The sequence below is a fragment of the Myotis nattereri genome, assembly GCF_964212035.1.
Source record: "Myotis nattereri genome assembly, chromosome: 11".
Classification (NCBI taxonomy): Eukaryota; Metazoa; Chordata; class Mammalia; order Chiroptera; family Vespertilionidae; genus Myotis; species Myotis nattereri.
The window spans coordinates 33,185,123-33,204,056 of NC_138086.1; the positions used below are offsets into that span (position 1 = coordinate 33,185,123).

General features: G+C 40.4%; 1 protein-coding gene across 1 annotated transcript in view; it reads right to left on the reverse strand.

The window, feature by feature from the left end:
• TPK1 (thiamin pyrophosphokinase 1) overlaps nt 1-18,934 on the reverse strand; it is a 286,110-nt gene that overhangs the window by 58,926 nt on the left and 208,250 nt on the right. The window contains exon 7 of the mRNA XM_081102719.1: nt 16,358-16,469. Within this exon, the coding sequence (XP_080958845.1) occupies nt 16,358-16,469 (112 nt within the window). The remainder of the gene's footprint in view (nt 1-16,357; nt 16,470-18,934) is intronic.

The window sequence follows — 18,934 nt, forward strand, 5'->3', positions numbered from 1 at the left end:
AAGGCACCTTAGCTTTCAATGTAGCCCTTCTTAACCTTGACTGCCCAGGACACACCTGGAAAGCTTCACACACACACACACACACACACACACACACACACACACACACACACAAAAGCATTGGGGCCATCCCTGAGACCAGTGAAATCAGACCCCCTAGGTGGGGTATAAAAGTACAGACATCGGTACATAGTAAAGCCCCCATGTAACTCCAGTGCCCAGCCAGGCTTGATAACTGCATTTGTTTCAAAAATAGTTGCAGAGATAGATAGCAAAGAACGTAATAAAACCAAACCCTTGCCTGTAGGCTAACTTATCAGAAAGCCATAAAGCAACGAATTCTCTGTAAAATTCTCTTCAAGTATATCTAACACATATCTCTCTATAGTAAGTCCTGCAAATTCTGAAATCCTGGTGAAGGGTTTTTTGTGTTTTTTGTGTTTTTTTTTTTTACTTTAGGTCAGAGGTGGTGTATGAGTTGTTAAGTACAGGGTTTTGGAATCAGATGGCCAGAGAACTATTCCAGTTTAAAGGCTTGGTGACCCTAGGTAGCAAACTTAGTACCTCTGTATCTCAGTTTCCCCACCTGTAAAATGGCCCTTGACACTATTGAATTATATGAGACAATTCACAAAAAGCACTTAAAAGAATTTCTGGTCCATAAGGAAATACTCAATATTCACTTAGTATTTTATTAATTATTATTTCTTGCAGGAAAAATAAAGCAAGGCCATAATTAAAGTTGGAAATATATGTACAATGTTATGACTTCACATCAGTGAATTTAATACAAACTATGTGATAACTCACTATATGTGATAGAATTTGTATGCACTTTCTTCAAACAAAAGGGTTGCTTACCTACTTTTATGGTTTAAAGTTCTAGGGAAAATTTTGGTTGAGCAAAGAGTTCTGCAATTTAAAAAAATGTTTAAAATCTTTGTGTTAACATAATTTACCCTTATTGTACAGATTTAAAACACATCATTAGAAATATTCAGCGGCAATGAAATATTCTTTTCTGAGGCCTCTTTGATTAGGTCAATTAGATGGATCCCTACTATGAACATGGGTAAGGCTAAATGGCCAAATTCTTGGCTTTCAGGTGGCTTACAAAGCATTTTGCTTGGTTCTGTACTTAGGAAACTTTGCCGACAGGGATAATGATATTGATAAGCCTGTTGTTGGTCACAGACTTTCACTGAAGTAAAGCCACTGGGAACATGACAGAACTGACTAGCACAATGCTAAACATGGACATGAGTCTTCAGAAACTTCCTAAGATTTTAATATTCAGGAAAAAAGTGATATTCAGTTCTGGTGGAAATATCCTCTTACAGCTGTCCATCATGATCTCAATGAAGAGAGAAGTATAATTTGTTATTGTTATTATGTTGGCTGGTGATTGGAAACACATTACCAATGTACAAAATAGAGGCTCTAATTCTAAAGTAATTATCAGCCAATTTCAGAGTTGTTAACATGATTAAAATTATGAATACATTAGCTGATTTACTCTTACAAATCAAATTTTGATTAGATAATACTACAGGCTAATATGTCTGACATTCAAATTTCATAGAGGCTTTTATCCGAGTATACAAACTCGGATAAAAATTTTTCCATAATGTATGCAGAGCTAGGAAGAGGGAATGAATAAATGATTGATGGGTTTTTCCTTATAAATATTATTGAAGGTTCTGATTTGGTTAGTCTCCAACTCTTTGAGCTCAGAATTAGGAATTCTAATTTTGATTATAGCTCATTTACACTAGGTTAGAAAAACATCTCACAAAGCTATTAAAAAAGTAACTTAATCTCTAAACAAGCAGTGATGAAATAATACTTCATACAGAAAAAGTTCCTGACGATTCTGCTTTTCAATTTATTGTTAAGACATGTGCTCTTAAAGAAGCACCAAGGAAAGTTAGTTCCTACATAAGGACATATTAAGATATATTCACCATCGGTAGGTAATATCTGAATCCTGCCAAGAAGTATAATCCTTCTACCAACAGCAGCAGGGAGCTGAAAACACAGTAGAGTAGGTACGTGTAGTTGTGAGTATGTAACTTGATTTTCTAATGTCTACAGAACTTCATTTGTGGTACATCTGGTCCTTTAAATTGCATCACTCTGTTTTAAACAAAAGATTCCTAGGTCATTTGGTTGGGTCAGAGCAACAGGGAAAAGTTCCAGAAATAGAGGTTTGTCATATTTCAAAAGGAGAAAAGACACTTGCAATTTTGTGTTTTTTTTTCTGGAAAGAATCAAGTGATGGTACACATCATATGCCTGAGGAAGAGACTCCTTCCTTCATAAGCAGACATGAAAGTTGAATTTTAAAGGTAAACCTGACTTGTGAAACATGGAAAAATATTAAATATTAAAGGTCAATGGTACATATTGAAAAAGAGTATTATATACTTAATGTAGACATCATTTTTCAAAACTGTCGCTCAATAGGTCTTATCCCTTTAGAATGAGTGAGAAATGCTTCTTTGGAATGTTTATTCAGATAACTGACAAAAAGTTCTAGTTTCATATACAATCTGATTTTTAAAAAGGAAAAACAACAACATCTATTTACTGTCGTTCCCTAATCTAACCCATGTAATGATTCTAGAGTCATCTTTGTTAAACAAAAAGGTGATCATATCTCTCAACTGTTTAAAATGTTTCCCCACTGCCTATAGAGTAAATTCAAACTTCTTACAGGACACAGTGTCACCCAATCATGATCTGATTCCACCTAAGTTTCTGGCCGCATCTCTTTCCACTACTACTACTGAATTCCTCAGCTACATCAATACCTCCTAGACCTATTATGAAATATTCTTGCAAATGCTGCGCCATGTTCCTGGAATATAGGACTGTGTGTTGTTGTTTTTATAGTTGCTTAAGATTTCCCTTCAGAGATTATTTGTAATTGTAACACATCATAGCTTCCCAAGAAAACAATTCAGCATACAAACAATGAGTCTTTGACATCAAAGAAATATTCAACTATATGGCTATATGCTATAAGCTCATACATATATTACAAAGTATTTAAACCCCTTGTGAAAATCTATGTGTTTTTCCAAAGTAAAAAATTAAACAAAAAACTTATCTAATGTGATTCATAGATTAAAGGCAAAATAGAAATGACTGTAATAACTGAAACAGAAATACATGGACAACAATAATAGAATTAGAATAGATTTAATATTTTTCCATGTTCCGCAAGTCAAGTTGATGTATTTCATATCCTTACTCATGGTTTTATGGTTCTTGGCAATTCTTTGGATTGTTTTTGTTTTTAGGCAGGGCTACCAAAACCTTTTCTAAGTTCATCCATTCTGTAGCTTAGGTCTCCTCACTGCCTTGGCGTAAAAAAATGGAATACCGCCATAAATAAAAGCTACCCAACAACCAGTGTGTGCAGGGCAAATTGTAATTTCCTTAAATCCCTCCCCTTTAAAAAACCAGGTAGGACATAGCCTGGAATACTATAATCCTTTAGTTCAGAGGTTACCAACCAGTGGTCCGCAGACCACTGGTGGTCTGTGAGGTCTGAAAGATTGGCGACTGCTGCTTTAGTTGGTAATTTGCTTTTGCTATTTCTGCCTCCTCTTTCTGGAAACTTTTCCTTTATTTATTCAATTATAGAACCATAAAATTTGTTTTTGAGTATACAAGGACATAAAATGCCAGGATTTTCATATCTGTGGTTCCCATAATGAAAATTAAAAGATCAGATGAACTGGAAATAACTGAGTAATAATTCTGATATACATTCTAAATAGACCCTACAGTCTACAATTGAGTATATTGAGTCTTAGAACTTAAATTGCTGTGCAAAACAGCATCAGAGAGGTGGATTAAATCTTTGCATGCATTTTAGGGAGGAGGTTGGCAAGTTTCAAACTTATAACAAGTTTTTGCAAAATTATGTCAGACTCTCCAAAGCTCTTTTCTAACAATTTAATCAGAATTACTTCTCATTCCCTCTGGGATCCATCTATCTTCTGATAAAGTAACTATCCACTTGTCCAAATCAATGAAACCAATCTGTACTTTGACTGGATTTTCCTGTTTTATAATCTAAATTACTTTAAAAACAATTTAAAAGGCAAAAGATTCTGGGGTTTGTTCTAATCAAAGGTATAAGGCACAAAGCCAGGCATTATTAACACCTGAGAACACACATAACAAAGGAAATCATTCAGCCCCATTTCGGCATCTTCCACCACTCAGAAGCTTCATGCATATTTAAATGAATTTATTTTCTGCAGTTTGCTCTGTAAGAGCTTAAGTGGCCATTGGCTGTTGCTTATTTCAGTATTCCTTGCCCTTGTTCTCTGAGTCACCCACTTACAACTTGCGTGTTTCAGGTGTATTCATGTTCCCAAAGTATTTAAATTACCATCAGGAAATCCAATTTCCTATTTATAAGACTCAGAAGTGACTCTTCACTGTTAACTTTTTCACAATTAAGGCTATGGACTTGTATCCATGGCTGAATTTTTGGTACTATATTTATTATGGGCTCCATGACAGTCAGTACATATTTTAGAGTGTCATCAATATTATAAGCACAGTCACTTGACACGGGCTACTCTTGAATCCTCTTAAAACGGACATCTGGGGTAACCATAAAAGTTATCACCATCCTAATATTTACTGCTTATTATACTCTGTGCCAAGCACTGCATCCACACCATCCATTTAATCCTCTCAACAGTCCTATGATGTGGTAATTGTCTTCTCTATCACCACTTAAATTTTAGAGAAGAGAAATGTAGGCTCAGAGAAGTAAATCACAAGGTCTCATACCTAGCAAGCAGCAGAACCAATTTTAAGTGCACTGCTCTCCTCCTTTGCAGCTTTATACTGATCATTAAAGGCTAAGGCATGTGTTTTAGAGGGTGCAGGAATGATTCTAAGGGATTTAAAATCTAGTTAGGAAAAGGGACCTAAGACATTTAAACATATATTACCATCCAAGGCTATGGATGCCTTCAAGTGACACTTGCAAATGCTTTGAAGGTTCAGAAAAATGAAGATCACATCTGGTGGGGGTATATTCTTCAAAGGGGAATACTTAGTTTGAAAAAGCCTAGAAAATAAGGTGGGATTCAGGAAAGGGAAGCTGTGGATATCAGGGTTCATAGGCACTGGCCTTGAACTATGGACAACTGACAATTGAGAGCCTATCCTCCAGGGGTGGACTTCCTATGGAAAATTCCTGGATTTTGGACAAAGCAGAACTGAATCACAGTGATGAACAAGGCTCCTTTGAGACTTCTGTTTTGAGGGATTTTTCAAGGCACATCTTAGCTAATCAGACTGTTAAAGAGAAAGGCCTGCCTTGGCAAAAATTACATTTAAGATTCATCTTGGGTATTGTCTCTGACTCCATCCTGGTGCTGCCTTCTCTACGTCCCCCATGCCTTTGGTCTGACGTAGTCTTGTAGGTGTGGCATGATGCCCATCTCCAACTCACCCTCCGCTCTGCTGAGTGTCCTCCATTCTTATCTTTCCTGGGAGAGCTAACCCTGGCTTAGTCTTTCACTGTCAACAATACAGTTAGAATAAAAGGGTCCCAGGCTTAGGCTGAGCCTTCTTTCTTGATTTCATTTTGGCATGTGCCATCTGACTCAATCCCATAGAGAGTTTACATTCAGCAAATATCTGCTCAGGGCTTACTCTGCACAGGAACCACACTTAATATTCAAGACAGTGAAGAGCTAGACAGTTAATGTCCTTGCTGTTCTGAAGCTTAACTTTTAATGAGGAGAAGACAGAGAGCAATGAATAGGGTGATTATCAAACAGTGATGACTGCAGTGAAGACAATAAAACAGGGCAATATGCTAGAGGGAGTTTTGTTGGGAGGGGAGGGATTGGTGCTAATTTAGATCTACTTATTAGAAATAGTTTCCATGAAGACACAAGATCTAAGCTGAGGCTTAAATAATACAATATGCACACCCATTGAGAGATGTGAGGAATAGTATTCCAGGCAGAGGAAAAAGCAAGTACAAAGAGCCTAAGGCAGGAAGCAGAAGGTCAGTGTGACTAGTAACGGAATGACAGGGAGAGTGGTACAGCTGGAGAACTGGGAGGAGGCCAGTCCTGGAGCAGGACACAGACAGGCATATGGCTTTTATTGTAAACACAAGGCAATAAAGTTTTCTCAATGGGGGAGTGGCATAGTTTCATTTTGGCTTTTAAAAGATTGTTTGCTTTGTGAAGAATCATAAAACGAGGTGATCGAATAAGAGGCTGTTGCAGATTCTAGGAGAGAAACGAAGAGGGCCTGGGCTAGGATCATGGTAGAGGAGATGGGGAGAACAGAAGGATGAATATAAGGCTCTTGCTTTGAGCTATTAATTGTGTATGTGTTCATTTACTGATGTGGGGAAAACACAGAGACCCAGTGGGACAGAAATCAAGTATTTGGTCATGGCCATATTAGCTTAGACAAGGTCCTTAGACATTCATTCAATAAAGATTCACCCAACCAGAACGCTGTACAGGTACTCTCTGGGCACCAGGGATCTACATTCGAGGAGCAATGGCATTTAGATGTCTTTAAAGTTATGGGTTGTGATCATATCACTTAGGGACAGCTTCTACATAGAAGGGGACATAGAATCAGACCAAACAAGGAGGGACATTTTCTTAATGAGACATGAAGGGATCAAAATAAATCTGTGGACTTCTAGGTCACAAATTTGTCTTAAATCTGTTTCACTATGCTGACTGACATGGCAGTTAACTCCCGTCTACCCCTCACTTAATTTAGAATTTTTAGGTGCAAGTATAAGAAAGTGACTGCTGTACTACTCTCCTTTTCTTCTTCTATTCATACCTTCATTATTAAAATTTATTCATGGATGAAGTTAAACAGAAAACACAGTTAACTACAAACTTTCAGTCACTAGACTCTAATTTGTGATTGCCATGAGTTAGTGGTGACTGAGTAACAGCTCTGCATACAGAATGAGGCTCTGCACATGAAGGGGGAAAGCATCTACAACTTCCATAACCCTGACTCTAGCTCTACAGGTTCCTTTTCAATCCAAGGAAGTACATGTGATTACCAGGAGAGACATGATTTTACGAGTGACCTTAACCTGCTTTAACGAATTAAAAAAATTGATCAAGAGCACTAGTAGTTACACTTAGTTACAGATCACTTGTGACATAATTCGCAACCAATTGAGACACTGTGGCACTTGAGAGCTGCTGCCCTGGGCCATGCTTTGCCACCATCAGTGACCCCAGTGCACTCTGTCTACCTTTCCCTACTGGAATTCTGCACGAGAGAAATTTAGAACATTATTTATCTCTATATATAAAAGCCTAAGAGACCCTTATGACCAAATGACCAGAACGACTGGTCAACCAGTCACTATGATGAGCACTGACCGGCAGGGGGCAGACGCTCAATGCAGGAGCTGCCCCCTGGTGGTCAGTGTGCTCCCACAGCCAACCTCCCATGGCCTGCCAACCTCCCCCCAGCCAGCCAGCCAACCTCCCTCCGCCCCTCCCCCTGGTCAGCTGGCCCCCCCATTGGCCTCGATTGGGGGGCGCCAGCTGGACAACCTCTTGTGGCCCCTCCTCCCACCAGCCAGCCCCCCTGACTGGCTGGCCAACCTCCCGCGGTCCCACCACCTGGCCAGCTGGCCCCCTGATAGGTGTCGATCACTGGTCAGGCTGAGGGACCTCACCCATGCACAAATTTGTGTACCGGGCCTCTAGTATTCCTCAAGGGAAACTCAAGGTACAAATTACATAGAAGGTAAGTAACATGGTATATACTAATCTTAGAGAGTTACTTTGTCAAGGGGCTCACAGCCTTAATCTCTTCCCTTTTCTGGCCATTTAAAAAAAAATTAATAAGTATATTTCTATTGATTTCAGAGAGGAAGGGAGAGGGAACATAGAAACATCAATGATGAGAGAGAACCACTGATCAGATGCCTCCTGCATGTCCCCCACTGTGAACCGTGCCCACAACCTGGGCATGTGCCCTGACCTGGAATCGAACCATGACCTCCTGACTCAACCACTGAGCCACAACGGCTGGGCTTTTTTGGATGTTGAAATCTCTACCCTCTCTCACTAATTCAATTCCACTGTGTGGTTCTGTGGCATACCCTATTGGACAGAGAACTTACTTTCTGTAATCTGTACCTTGGGCTTCCCTCGAATTATAGGCAGAAAAAAATCAAGCAAATATTTAAAAAAAAATTTTTTTTTTTGAGATACAGAGATCTATTTAAAGGCTGCACAATTTCCCCTTCTTTAATTTAAGCCTACTGCTCTCCAAATATTTCAGCTTTTTCACAATTTGGCCTCTATGTAACCTTCTGGACATAGTAGCAGTTTGCTGCTGAGAAACCCATGTACGATCTCAGCCTCCCACCACCACACCGTCCTGCTCTGTTATCACTGTGCCTTTTCACCCTTGAATCTTTAAATTCAAAATCCCTGTCTTAACCATTTATTCTCCACCCTCCTTTGTGAAAGGTAAATACTTTTTTTCCCTTGATTCCTTATCACTAGTACCTTGAGAATAACAATGAGTGTCGAGTTCAGTTTATAATCACCCCAGTGATCAGACATCAGAGTGGACCTGCATTACACTGAAACACATTACATCATGCGCCACAAACCTGCATGAGCTCTAGTTTGTGATCTCTGGCTCTCAGGATGCAAAGGAATGTCTTAAAAGGGCTTCCAACATGATTTTAATGGAAAAGGTTAGTTCTCTGTCTCCTTTGCTCTAACCCTGCCCACATTCAGGGAAAATTCTACTTTCATTCAGGCTAAGGACTGTGAGATAGGTTATTTCACCATGTTCAAAGCTTTTAAAAATACATATAATCAGTGATGGATCTTTTCATGCGCACAGAGGACTAGGTTAGGAAAATAAGCTTGGACAATTCACTTAACATCATGAGCCTCAGTTTCCCCAACTATAAAATGGAAATAATAATACTTCCTCTGCATTAATAAAAGCATTGATGTTATACCTGGATGAGAATGAGTGTGGAGAAAAGACAGGTCGTGCTATTCAAAATACAAAGTATGGCTATTTGGACCCAGTAGAAAATTATACCCACTTACCTGTTCCCAGAATAAAAGTTTATCCACCTGCACCCCTTGATTCTTTCTCTATAATTCATACAATGATCAAAAGTTATTGCTTTCCTGTCTTGGTATATTAGCTGGATGGCTGAATGCACAGAGCTCACGTCTGAATCAGCACAAAAGTGAAACCTGGAGGAGGGAAATGGAAAGGGACCCTGGAGCTTACACTGGAGTCATTCTCATCCGTCAGCCTGCCCACATAAATACTAGGAAGTCAACTCATTTAAACAACTTGGGGGGCAAACCTGAGTTTTATTACGTTCCTGAGCGCTGGTCAATGAAATATTTGTCTCCTCACAGATTCCCATTTATCATATTCCCTCCAAATGCCTGTTAATTGTTTACATATTTAAATACCAAGAATCAACCATAACAAATGTGTTGTCAGGTTGTTGGCGTTTTCTAAAAACAAAGCGGGATGGTTATGGCATATAGTAAATCATTGTTGGTTCCTTATGCTCTCAGTAGAATCACAGAAGGGTGAGAACTAAAGAGAAGAAACATCATTCATGTCTAGTTCCAAATCTGCAGCACAAAAAATTGAATTGGAGCTGAGTTAATGAAATATGTATTTAATACAAGTTTGTAGTAGGCTATATGTCATTAGTCTGAAATGTCTGAAAATGTATTATTTGTTTACAAATAGAGTACTTGAAAATCCTTCAGAATAACATAACCCAAAAATATTGTTCCTCTTTGTATTTTCTCTCCAGAACAATAATATGTACTGCTTACTGACCTCCTCCCCCCCACCCCAACTTTGCCTTCTTCATAAAAGCTGGGTCCTAGTTTCCCATGTTTGTCTTTTTTTTTTAATCCATTTTTATTAATTTCAGAGAGGTGGGGAGAGGGAGAGAGATATATAAACATCAATGATGAGAGAGAATCACTGATCCTCTGCCTCTTGCATGCACCACACTGGGGATAAAGCCTACAACCTGGGCATATACCCTGAATGGGAATCAAACCATGACCTCCTCATTCATAGGTTGATGCTCAACCACTGAGCCATGCCAGTTGGGTGCCATGCTTGTTATTTTGTGTAATGATTCCTCAATTGCTCATATTCAGAACTAAACAAAAGTGTCAGTTTATATCCCAGAACCTATATAATAATAAAACCCAAATTGTAATACACGGTAGTACCAATACATAGGTGGGCACAAGTGCCTGTGTGTGCAGAAGGATAGAAAGAAAGGTGATAGTGGTATAAGCAGTGACCTAGTACTTTGATGGTGTTTGTTTGCCCAGTGAATTAATTAATTAATACTTGACTGCTCTTTAAGGACCTTTAGAGCCCTTAGATTCTAATATGTGGCTATAAAAGAAATATAAGTGTCAAATTTTCACCCTTCATTTTTTTTTTTTTACTATTTTAATCTCACATCTGATTGTTGCTTCTCATTGATAGACATTCCCAGTTTCTCATATAAGTATAATCTCAAAGGCCAGAAAAGAGAAGAAATACAAGCAGGATAGTAAAAGGTGAGTATGTCTAATAAGAGACTGGTTACAACCCACAGCTGGTTGGAGCTGTAGCAAACCTTCTGATTTTTTTTCTGGTTCCCAGGGATCAGACTGGACATTTGACTAATTGTAAATGTGACTACAATCCTTGGGGATCAGAAATCAGACTGAATGGAAATTGTAACTCTCTTTTTGTGTGTGTGTGTGGCCACCAATTAAATTGTACGCACACAATTGGTTTGTTTTTAATTTTATTTTAATTTTGTCCTGAGTCTTTATCACATGCTATCTGAGGCCAGATGAATGACAACACCGAAATTCAGTTTCTCAGTGACAATAGAAATAACCTCCATACATTAATTTTCAGAGTCATGCTAAAATTCAACGATATAATTGTATTCAATAAGTATCCTATCTAATAAAGAAGGAATATGCTAATTGATTGCCCAGCCCTCAAAGATGGTGGTGCCCATAGCCAATAAGGAGGGAATATGCTGACTGACTGCCCCACCCTCAAAGATGGCAGTGCCCACAACCACAGGATGGTGGCACCCAGTCCCCTCAGCCCCCCAGCTGCCCAGGGCTGCCCGAGGCTCAGGTAACCAGGGCCGGCCGAGGCTTGCGCCATCAGTGGCAGCAGCAGAGGTGTGATGGGGCATCACCTTCCCCTGATTGCTGGGTTGCCTCCCGCCCCTGAGGGCTCCGGACTGTGTGAGGGGGCAGGCTGGGCTGAGGGACTCCTCCCCCCCCCCCCCCCCCCCCCCGGCCCAGTGCATGAATTTTCATGCACTGGGCATCTAGTTATTTCAGAAAATTTTTTAATTCATCAATTACAGACCTGCTATAGTAGGCTGAATAATGGTCCCCCCCCCCCCCCAAATGTCTGCATTGTAGTCCCTGGAATCTGAGAATAAATTCCTTACATAACAAATGTAAGGAATGTAATTGAAGTGAAAATCTTAAAATGTAATTGAAGTGAAAATCTTAAAATGGGATTATCCTAGATTACCCAGGTTTGTCCCAGGATCAACAAATTCCTAAACAGTGAAAGTCAGAGAAAAAGGTGTGTCAATGGAAGCAGACATCACAGAGGGATGTGATCACGTCAGGCTGCCAGCTTGAAGACTGAGGAAGGAATTGCTAGCTGAGAGGTCCGGGAGCCGCTAGAGCAGGGATGGGGAACATCCAGCCCGAGGGCTGCATAAGGCCCACAAAATCATTAGGGCTGGCCCTGCCCAGGCTTAGGGGTGAGTTAATTAAATATCTGACCAAATAAAGCAGGCTAACTTTTAAGTTGATAACCTGTATGGCCCATGAATGATATTATAAATATTCAAATGGCCCTTGGCAGAAAAAAGGTTCCCCACCTCTGCTAGAAGCTGGAAATGGTGAAAAAAGGATTCTCCATTGGAATCCCCAGGAGGACTGCAGCTTTACCAACACTTTGATTTTAGTCCCCTAAAACCCATTGTAGATTCTCATCTCCAAAACTGTAAGATAACAGATGTATTATTTTAGGACAGGTGGTATCAGTACAAGAAGAATGTAAGCAAGGGAACAGAATAGAGATTCAAGAAACATACTCAGGAACAGTAAAACTTACGGTACACTGCAAATCATTGGAGAAAGGATGATAAATGATGCTGGGGCAACTGGTTATCAGTAAGGAAAACAAAATTGGATCTCTAACTCATGTCATACACACAAAAATCAATTTCAAGTGAAAGAAAATACCTAAAAATAAAACATAAAACTAAAATATGAGAACATCTTTATGACCATGGGAAATAGAAAGAGGACTTAAGACACAGACATTACAAATCTTAAAGAAAAAGCTTCATAAATGTGACTACCTTTAACTAACCACAGTCTCTGTGATACAAAAAGGCCATACACAAATGGGAAAGGTAAAGAATAGCCAGGAGGATGATAATTAGGGTCTGAAGAACTAAGAATTAATAAGGAATAAACTAAGTTAGCCCAAAGGCTAATTGGCAAAAGGCAGTAGCAATCCACGGACAAGGACACCTGCATGACCTGTAACTAGAGAAGGTACTTTCCCTCTCCAGCAGGGTCCACAACCAGGTATGGAGGTATGATTGACACTGATCAGATCAGCAAACAAGATCAAAGCTAACAATTCCTAGAGCTGGGTAGAGACTTGGAGAGGGGACTCTGAATGCCCCTAGGATGAGGTCACATTGGAAGAATCACTGTCAGAGCAATATGGGGTGTACCTTAAAGGTGAGAGTGCACTGATCTAGGACGTAGCTATTTTAATGCCAGCTGCATACACCCTCGAGAAAATCTTGAACCAGACACAACACAGAATGTTCACAGCACACCATTATGCAATAAAGTATTGTAATACAGGTAGCACCAACAATATTTATAAAGATTGACTTCTGGGTGATAGGATACATAGGCATCTACCACACTTATTTTTTATTAAAGACAGAACATGATGGGAGATACTGCAAATTGAAACAGGTAAGTCGGACTACTTTTAGAACGTGTGGCATCAGATTTTAGAATAAGTGTAGCCTGGAAGAAATCAACCCTGGGGACCACTTGAGGAGGACTCAGATATGCTTCCTTAAGGCCTTGCTTACTTTCCTTGACCCAAAAAGTAACAGCCCCTGACTAAGTTACTGTATTGCCATTCTCCTCTCTAGGCCCAGCCCCAACCAGTCACTTTTGAGGTGTGAATGACGAAATGACACTGACCTCAGGCCTCTGCTTTCACAGACAAGAGCAGGGGCTCTTCCGGGTGTAACAGGATAGTAAGAAGCTAGAAAAACTCCAGGGCAAGTGGAACAGGGAACTAAGAAAAGAAAATTAAACAAGGCCAAACAGTTTGGGCAGCTTGCAGCAACACCTTATCTCCCCCAACCAAGAACATGCGAGAACAAATGATTAATATCTCTTCTCCTTAAGCAGAGAACACATAGCTTTAATCACCCTGGAAATGCTAAGGCAAGTGGGAGTGAAGGGGGAAGGAACAAAGGGGAGTTTATCTCACCCACTGAACAAAGAAGTCAGCCATCTTAGGATTTGCCAAGATGACAAGGGGTACATACAAACATTCCCCCCAAAAGCTACAAAAAAGTAAAAGGGAGACCTTGAGAGCTAATCTGTACCAAGATATCTGGCAGAAGAATCTTAAAACCTATACAGTAAAAAAGAAGGAACTCTTACCATTTGCAACAGCATAGATGGACCTGGAGAGCATTATACTAAAAAAGATAAATATCACATGATCTCATTCATTTGTGGAATATAATGAACATAAACTGATGAACAAAAATAGATCCAGAGACATAGAAGCATAGAACAAACAGACTGTCCAACTTCAGAGGCAAAGGCGGAGGGGCGGGGGGAGTAGGAGAACAACCAAAGGACTTGTATGCATGCATATAAGCATAACCCATGGACACAGACAACATGGGGGTGAGGGCATGTGCTGGGGGGAGAGGTCAATGTGGGGGGGAGGAGACATATGTAATACTTTAAACAATAAAGAATTAAAAAACAAACAACAAAAAAAACCCACAAACCTACAGACAGAAAAGTATAAAAACCTTTGAACCCTTACGAGGCTGGCTCCTCAGATAAGCTGAGAGCCCATCTGCATTTTATGCCATACGTATTTTGATAGCTTTGCCTGCCTTGCTTCTTTAATAAATTTGCTTTACTACGATGTTGCTGTCTGTCAATTGTTTGAATTATTTCTCTCGAGACTGATAAGAACCAAGGAGGGGACAGCCCTCTCCCTTCAACTCAGGGGGCTGTCTGGTAATACCATTTTTGGTATTTCTGGTGCCTATAACACAGGTAAAGAAATCCTTCTACTTCTCTTCAAGTCAACATTATGTCATTTCACATAATTGTTATTACTTTTTAATGAGGTTATATCACCTATGGGGAGACCCATTAATTAGCACTTTTAACAGAGATAATTAAACACTGTGTCTCAACTCTATTACTTTGAATACTCCATGAAGTTCCTAATTATTTTCATAACGTTGTATTGAAAAAATGATTTCAAAAGTAAAATTAATTTGTAAATATATAAATAAGTAATAGTGTGTAGCATTTTGGCAGGATCAAACATTAACCCAGGTAGGAAGGTTAAAAGCCCTACCCTCATCATACCCAAGGCCCCCATCCTGGAATAAACTTCATGATGCAGAATTAGGATATGTACATGACCGTGGTACCCAGTATGTAAGAGGGTGTTCTAAAGAGCCCTGAAGAAGCATGTTTCATCCTATGACTCTCCCATTACTGTACAATAAAGGAAGTGGAGGCTACTGCCCAGATAGCCAACCTTCACTTCTCTTTGCTCAATGCTCCTCCTATCTTGGTGTCAGCTCTGAAGAGTAAGGCCACTACCGATTCAGACAGAGGCTCACCACTGTAGGAACAGTCCTTGGAAAGAACGGCAACTCTGAAGAGTATGATTGTTTTTGGCTGTAATGTTTTCAGAAAGTTTCTCATGGGAGGTCATGTCAGTTTCAGCTAACCAGCTTCAAGGCCTGTTCCATACTTCTGTACACTGGAGATCTGTTCTCACCCTCTTTTCAAATCTGATGACTTCTCTGGACACTTGCTTCAAAATATCTCATTTCCCCCCTAATTGTTTCAGCAATGGCTCATGGACAGTTCTTTTAAAGTATCTTTTCATCTTCAAATTATTTCTTTCTTGAAATATTTATTTCCTTGTGGGAACCTGAAAGCTTTACATGCTACAAAAGAATGACGACGTGGTTCCTTACTTTACTTTTTATAACTATAGAGGTATCGGTCAATCAGGGGAGAATTCCTTTGATAATCAGTCAGGCTCTTTGATTAAATTACTGTGATTCTTAAAGAGACTAGAGTTAATTCACAAGGCCTGATGGCTCTTTTGGCATCAGCATTATTTCAAGAACAGATCCACTTCGTTTATTTTTCTTTTAAAAGCAGATAGTTTTAGTATAACTAGAACTTAATGCAGTTAGTAAGTACTGGGAAAACATTTTAAAATTTAATAAGAACAGCTAATCTTATAAAATCTCAGAGTTTTAATTATGAAAAGAACTTGCTACATTAGTTAGAATAGCTACCTCTCTGGGAAAGTAAATTAGGTTTCAAGTACATAAAATCATGAAGAGTTCTTAGGTTTGACACTGAAAGTACAATCAATAAAAGGAAAAACTGGACTGTATCAAAATTAAATGAATTTAGTTAATGAAATTTTCAAAAATCAAGAGATAAGCTGAAGATTCTGAGAAAATATTTACAAGTTATATATCTGATAAAGGACTTGTATCTGGAATATATACAGGTATCTCACAACTCAAGCTAAAATGAGAAACAATCTGACTAAAATATGGGCAAAAGATCTGCACAGACATTACTTCAAAAAATATATACAAATGGCCCATAAACATATGAAAAGATGTTCAATACCATTAGTTACCAGGAAAAAATCAAATAAAAACCACAATGAGATAACACTAAGGTATGTATTAAAATAGTAGATAATATCAAGTGTTGATGAAGATGTAGAGAAACTGGAACCCTCATACAATTGCTGGTGGGAATATAAAATGATGAAGCCACTTTGGAAAACAATCTGGCAGTTGAATGAAAGGTTAAACAGAGGTATATCATATGAACCAGCATTTCCACTCCTAGATATATCCCAAAGACAAATATAAAAAAGAGAAAGCCTCACTCTGTGCAAGGGCTTTACTTACTGAGGTTCCACTTTAGGCCCGTCGTTGTAACCTGATTGCAAGGCTGTCCAACAGGAATAAGGCCACACCAATCACCTTCCATTCCAGTGTCTACATGCAATTTGTGCTTTCCCTGAAGCAGAAAAGGGATGTTCATTAAGACAGGGAAGAGAAAGAGAGGGACATTAATGAGCACCGAATACCTGGTTGGAAGCACCAGGGACATCCTAGGAACAATGCATGGTTTATCATACTAAATCCTAATAACAAATGTATATAGTACTATTATGTGCTGAATAAAGCTAAGAGCTTTCACCTGGCTTAATCCTAGTAACAATTTTACAAGGTAGCTTATGTTAATTATCACGTTTACACGAGGAAACTGAAGCTTGCAGAGATTACATGTGTCCAGGATCACACAGAGATAACAGTTCCTATCTATACCCACCTGCCAATTCCAGAGACTAAACTGGTTCTACAAACTAAAGATGTGGCACTATGTGATGTAGAATTCTAGAGCCTTATTCAAACACATGCTCAAGTGTAAATAAAATATTGGTTCCTAAATAAAACCTCTGCTTTTTCTGAGATTATAAATTTCAGCATTCAATGTCCATCCTAATAGTGGTTAACCTGGTTTCTACATGTATAGATGTCTAGGAGCTGCTCGGTGAGAGTGCCTCTACCAGGAAACAGAGTATCTGCCCTAAACGAACTAGCACGTTTCTTCCATTTTGATTATGAAAACTTACTCAATCTACCAACTTTCATGTTTTTCCATTCAAAAGAAGATTAAAGTTAAATGTAATGCTCAATTGAACCCACAATGTTTCCTTTTAAATAGGATACTTGAAAACTCCTCTTCTACAAAGTAATGATTTTCCATTTCTGTTCTAGTCATTATCCTTTGGGTACATGGTCTTTATAGAAAGATACCTCAAGTCCTTGTGGGGAAATGCCAAGGCATGCATGCATTCATAATAGAATAAAAAAAGTGTTTTTTATCATTCATATATCCCAGAAGAAAAAGTTCCAAAGGATATTGTTTCTTTTAATAAATAATGTCTTAAAATATGTATAATTACAACTTATTACCAGACTAAGGTATCTAAGAGTCCTTTTGCAGTCATTTTACTTTTATTCCAATGATGCCTTTTGTACTCTATGTTATAAGCTTCTAAAAACTTTATTTTGCTATCTATAAAGCTTAAACATATGAGTAGGCTCTCTTTGTCTTAGTCAAAGGATTGCTGTTATCCTATCTAATAAAAGAGAAACATGGTAATTGGCGTACGACCGCTACACTTCCCATTGGATAATCAGGGCAATATGCAAATTAACTGTCAGCCAAGATGGCGGCCGGCAGCCAGGCAGCTTGAAACTAACATGAGGCTTGCTTGCTTCAGTGACGGAGGACTCCAACGTTCCCCGCCTGCCGCTGCAGGCCTCTGAGCTGCAAGCAACTATGTAACAAACATAGAAGCTAAACAAAACCCCAGAAACCTGCCGGGCTTCAGCCAGCAGGATCACAACATTGTAAGCAAAGGCCAGAAACCTACTTTTAGCAGCAGAGGCCTAAGAGCTGGAGCCAAGCCTCAAAGCTAAAGCTGGCCCAGAATAAAAAAGAAAAAAAGGAGCGGTTGGGAGCTTCAGTCACCCCCAGCCTGAAAACAGCCCTCAGCTCCTCACCCAGACTGGCCAGGCACCCCAGTGGAGACCCCCACCCTGAAGGGTGTGTGACCAGCTGCAAACAGCCATCATCCCCTCACCCAGGCTGGCCAGGCACCCCAGTGGGGACCCCCACCCTGAAGGATGTGTGACCAGCTGCAAACAGCCATCATCCCCTCACCCAGGCTGGCCAGGCACCCCAGTGGGGACCCCCACCCTGATCCAGGACACCCTTCAGGGCAAACCAGCAGGCACCCACCCATGCACCAGGCCTCTATCCTATAGAGTAAAAGGGTAATATGCCTCCCAGCACCGGGATCAGCAGAGCCGTGAGGCCTCCCGGCACCGGGATCAGCATGACAGGGGGCAGCGCCCAAACCCCCTGATCGCCCTGTGGCTCTCTGTGTGACAGGGTGTGGCGCCTCAACCCCCTGATCGGCTCTGCTCTGTGTGTGACAGGGTGCGGCTCCCCATTCCCCCCCCCCCCCATGGGCCCTGCTCTGTGTGTGACGGGGTAAAGCCATAACCTCCCCATCGGCCCTGCCCTGAGTGTGAGAGTGGCGGCACCCCAAACCCCTGATTGGCCCTGCTCTGTGGGTGATAGAGGGCGGCGCCCCAAACCCCTGATGGGCCCTGCTCTGTGTGTGAAAGGGTACAGAGCCCAACACCCCTGATGGGCCCTGCTCTGTGAGTGACAGGGGGAAATGCCCCAACCCCCTGATTGGCCCTGCTCTGTGCATGACAGGGGGTGGCGCCGCAACCTCCCTATCGACCCTGCCTTGAGTGTGACAGGGGATGGTGCCCCAACCCCCCAATAGGCCCTACCCTGAGCGTGACTGAGGGTGGAATCACAACCTCCCGATCGCCCTGCTCTGTGTATGACAGGGGGCGGCGCCCCAACTCCCCAATCGGCCCTGCTCTGAGCCCGAC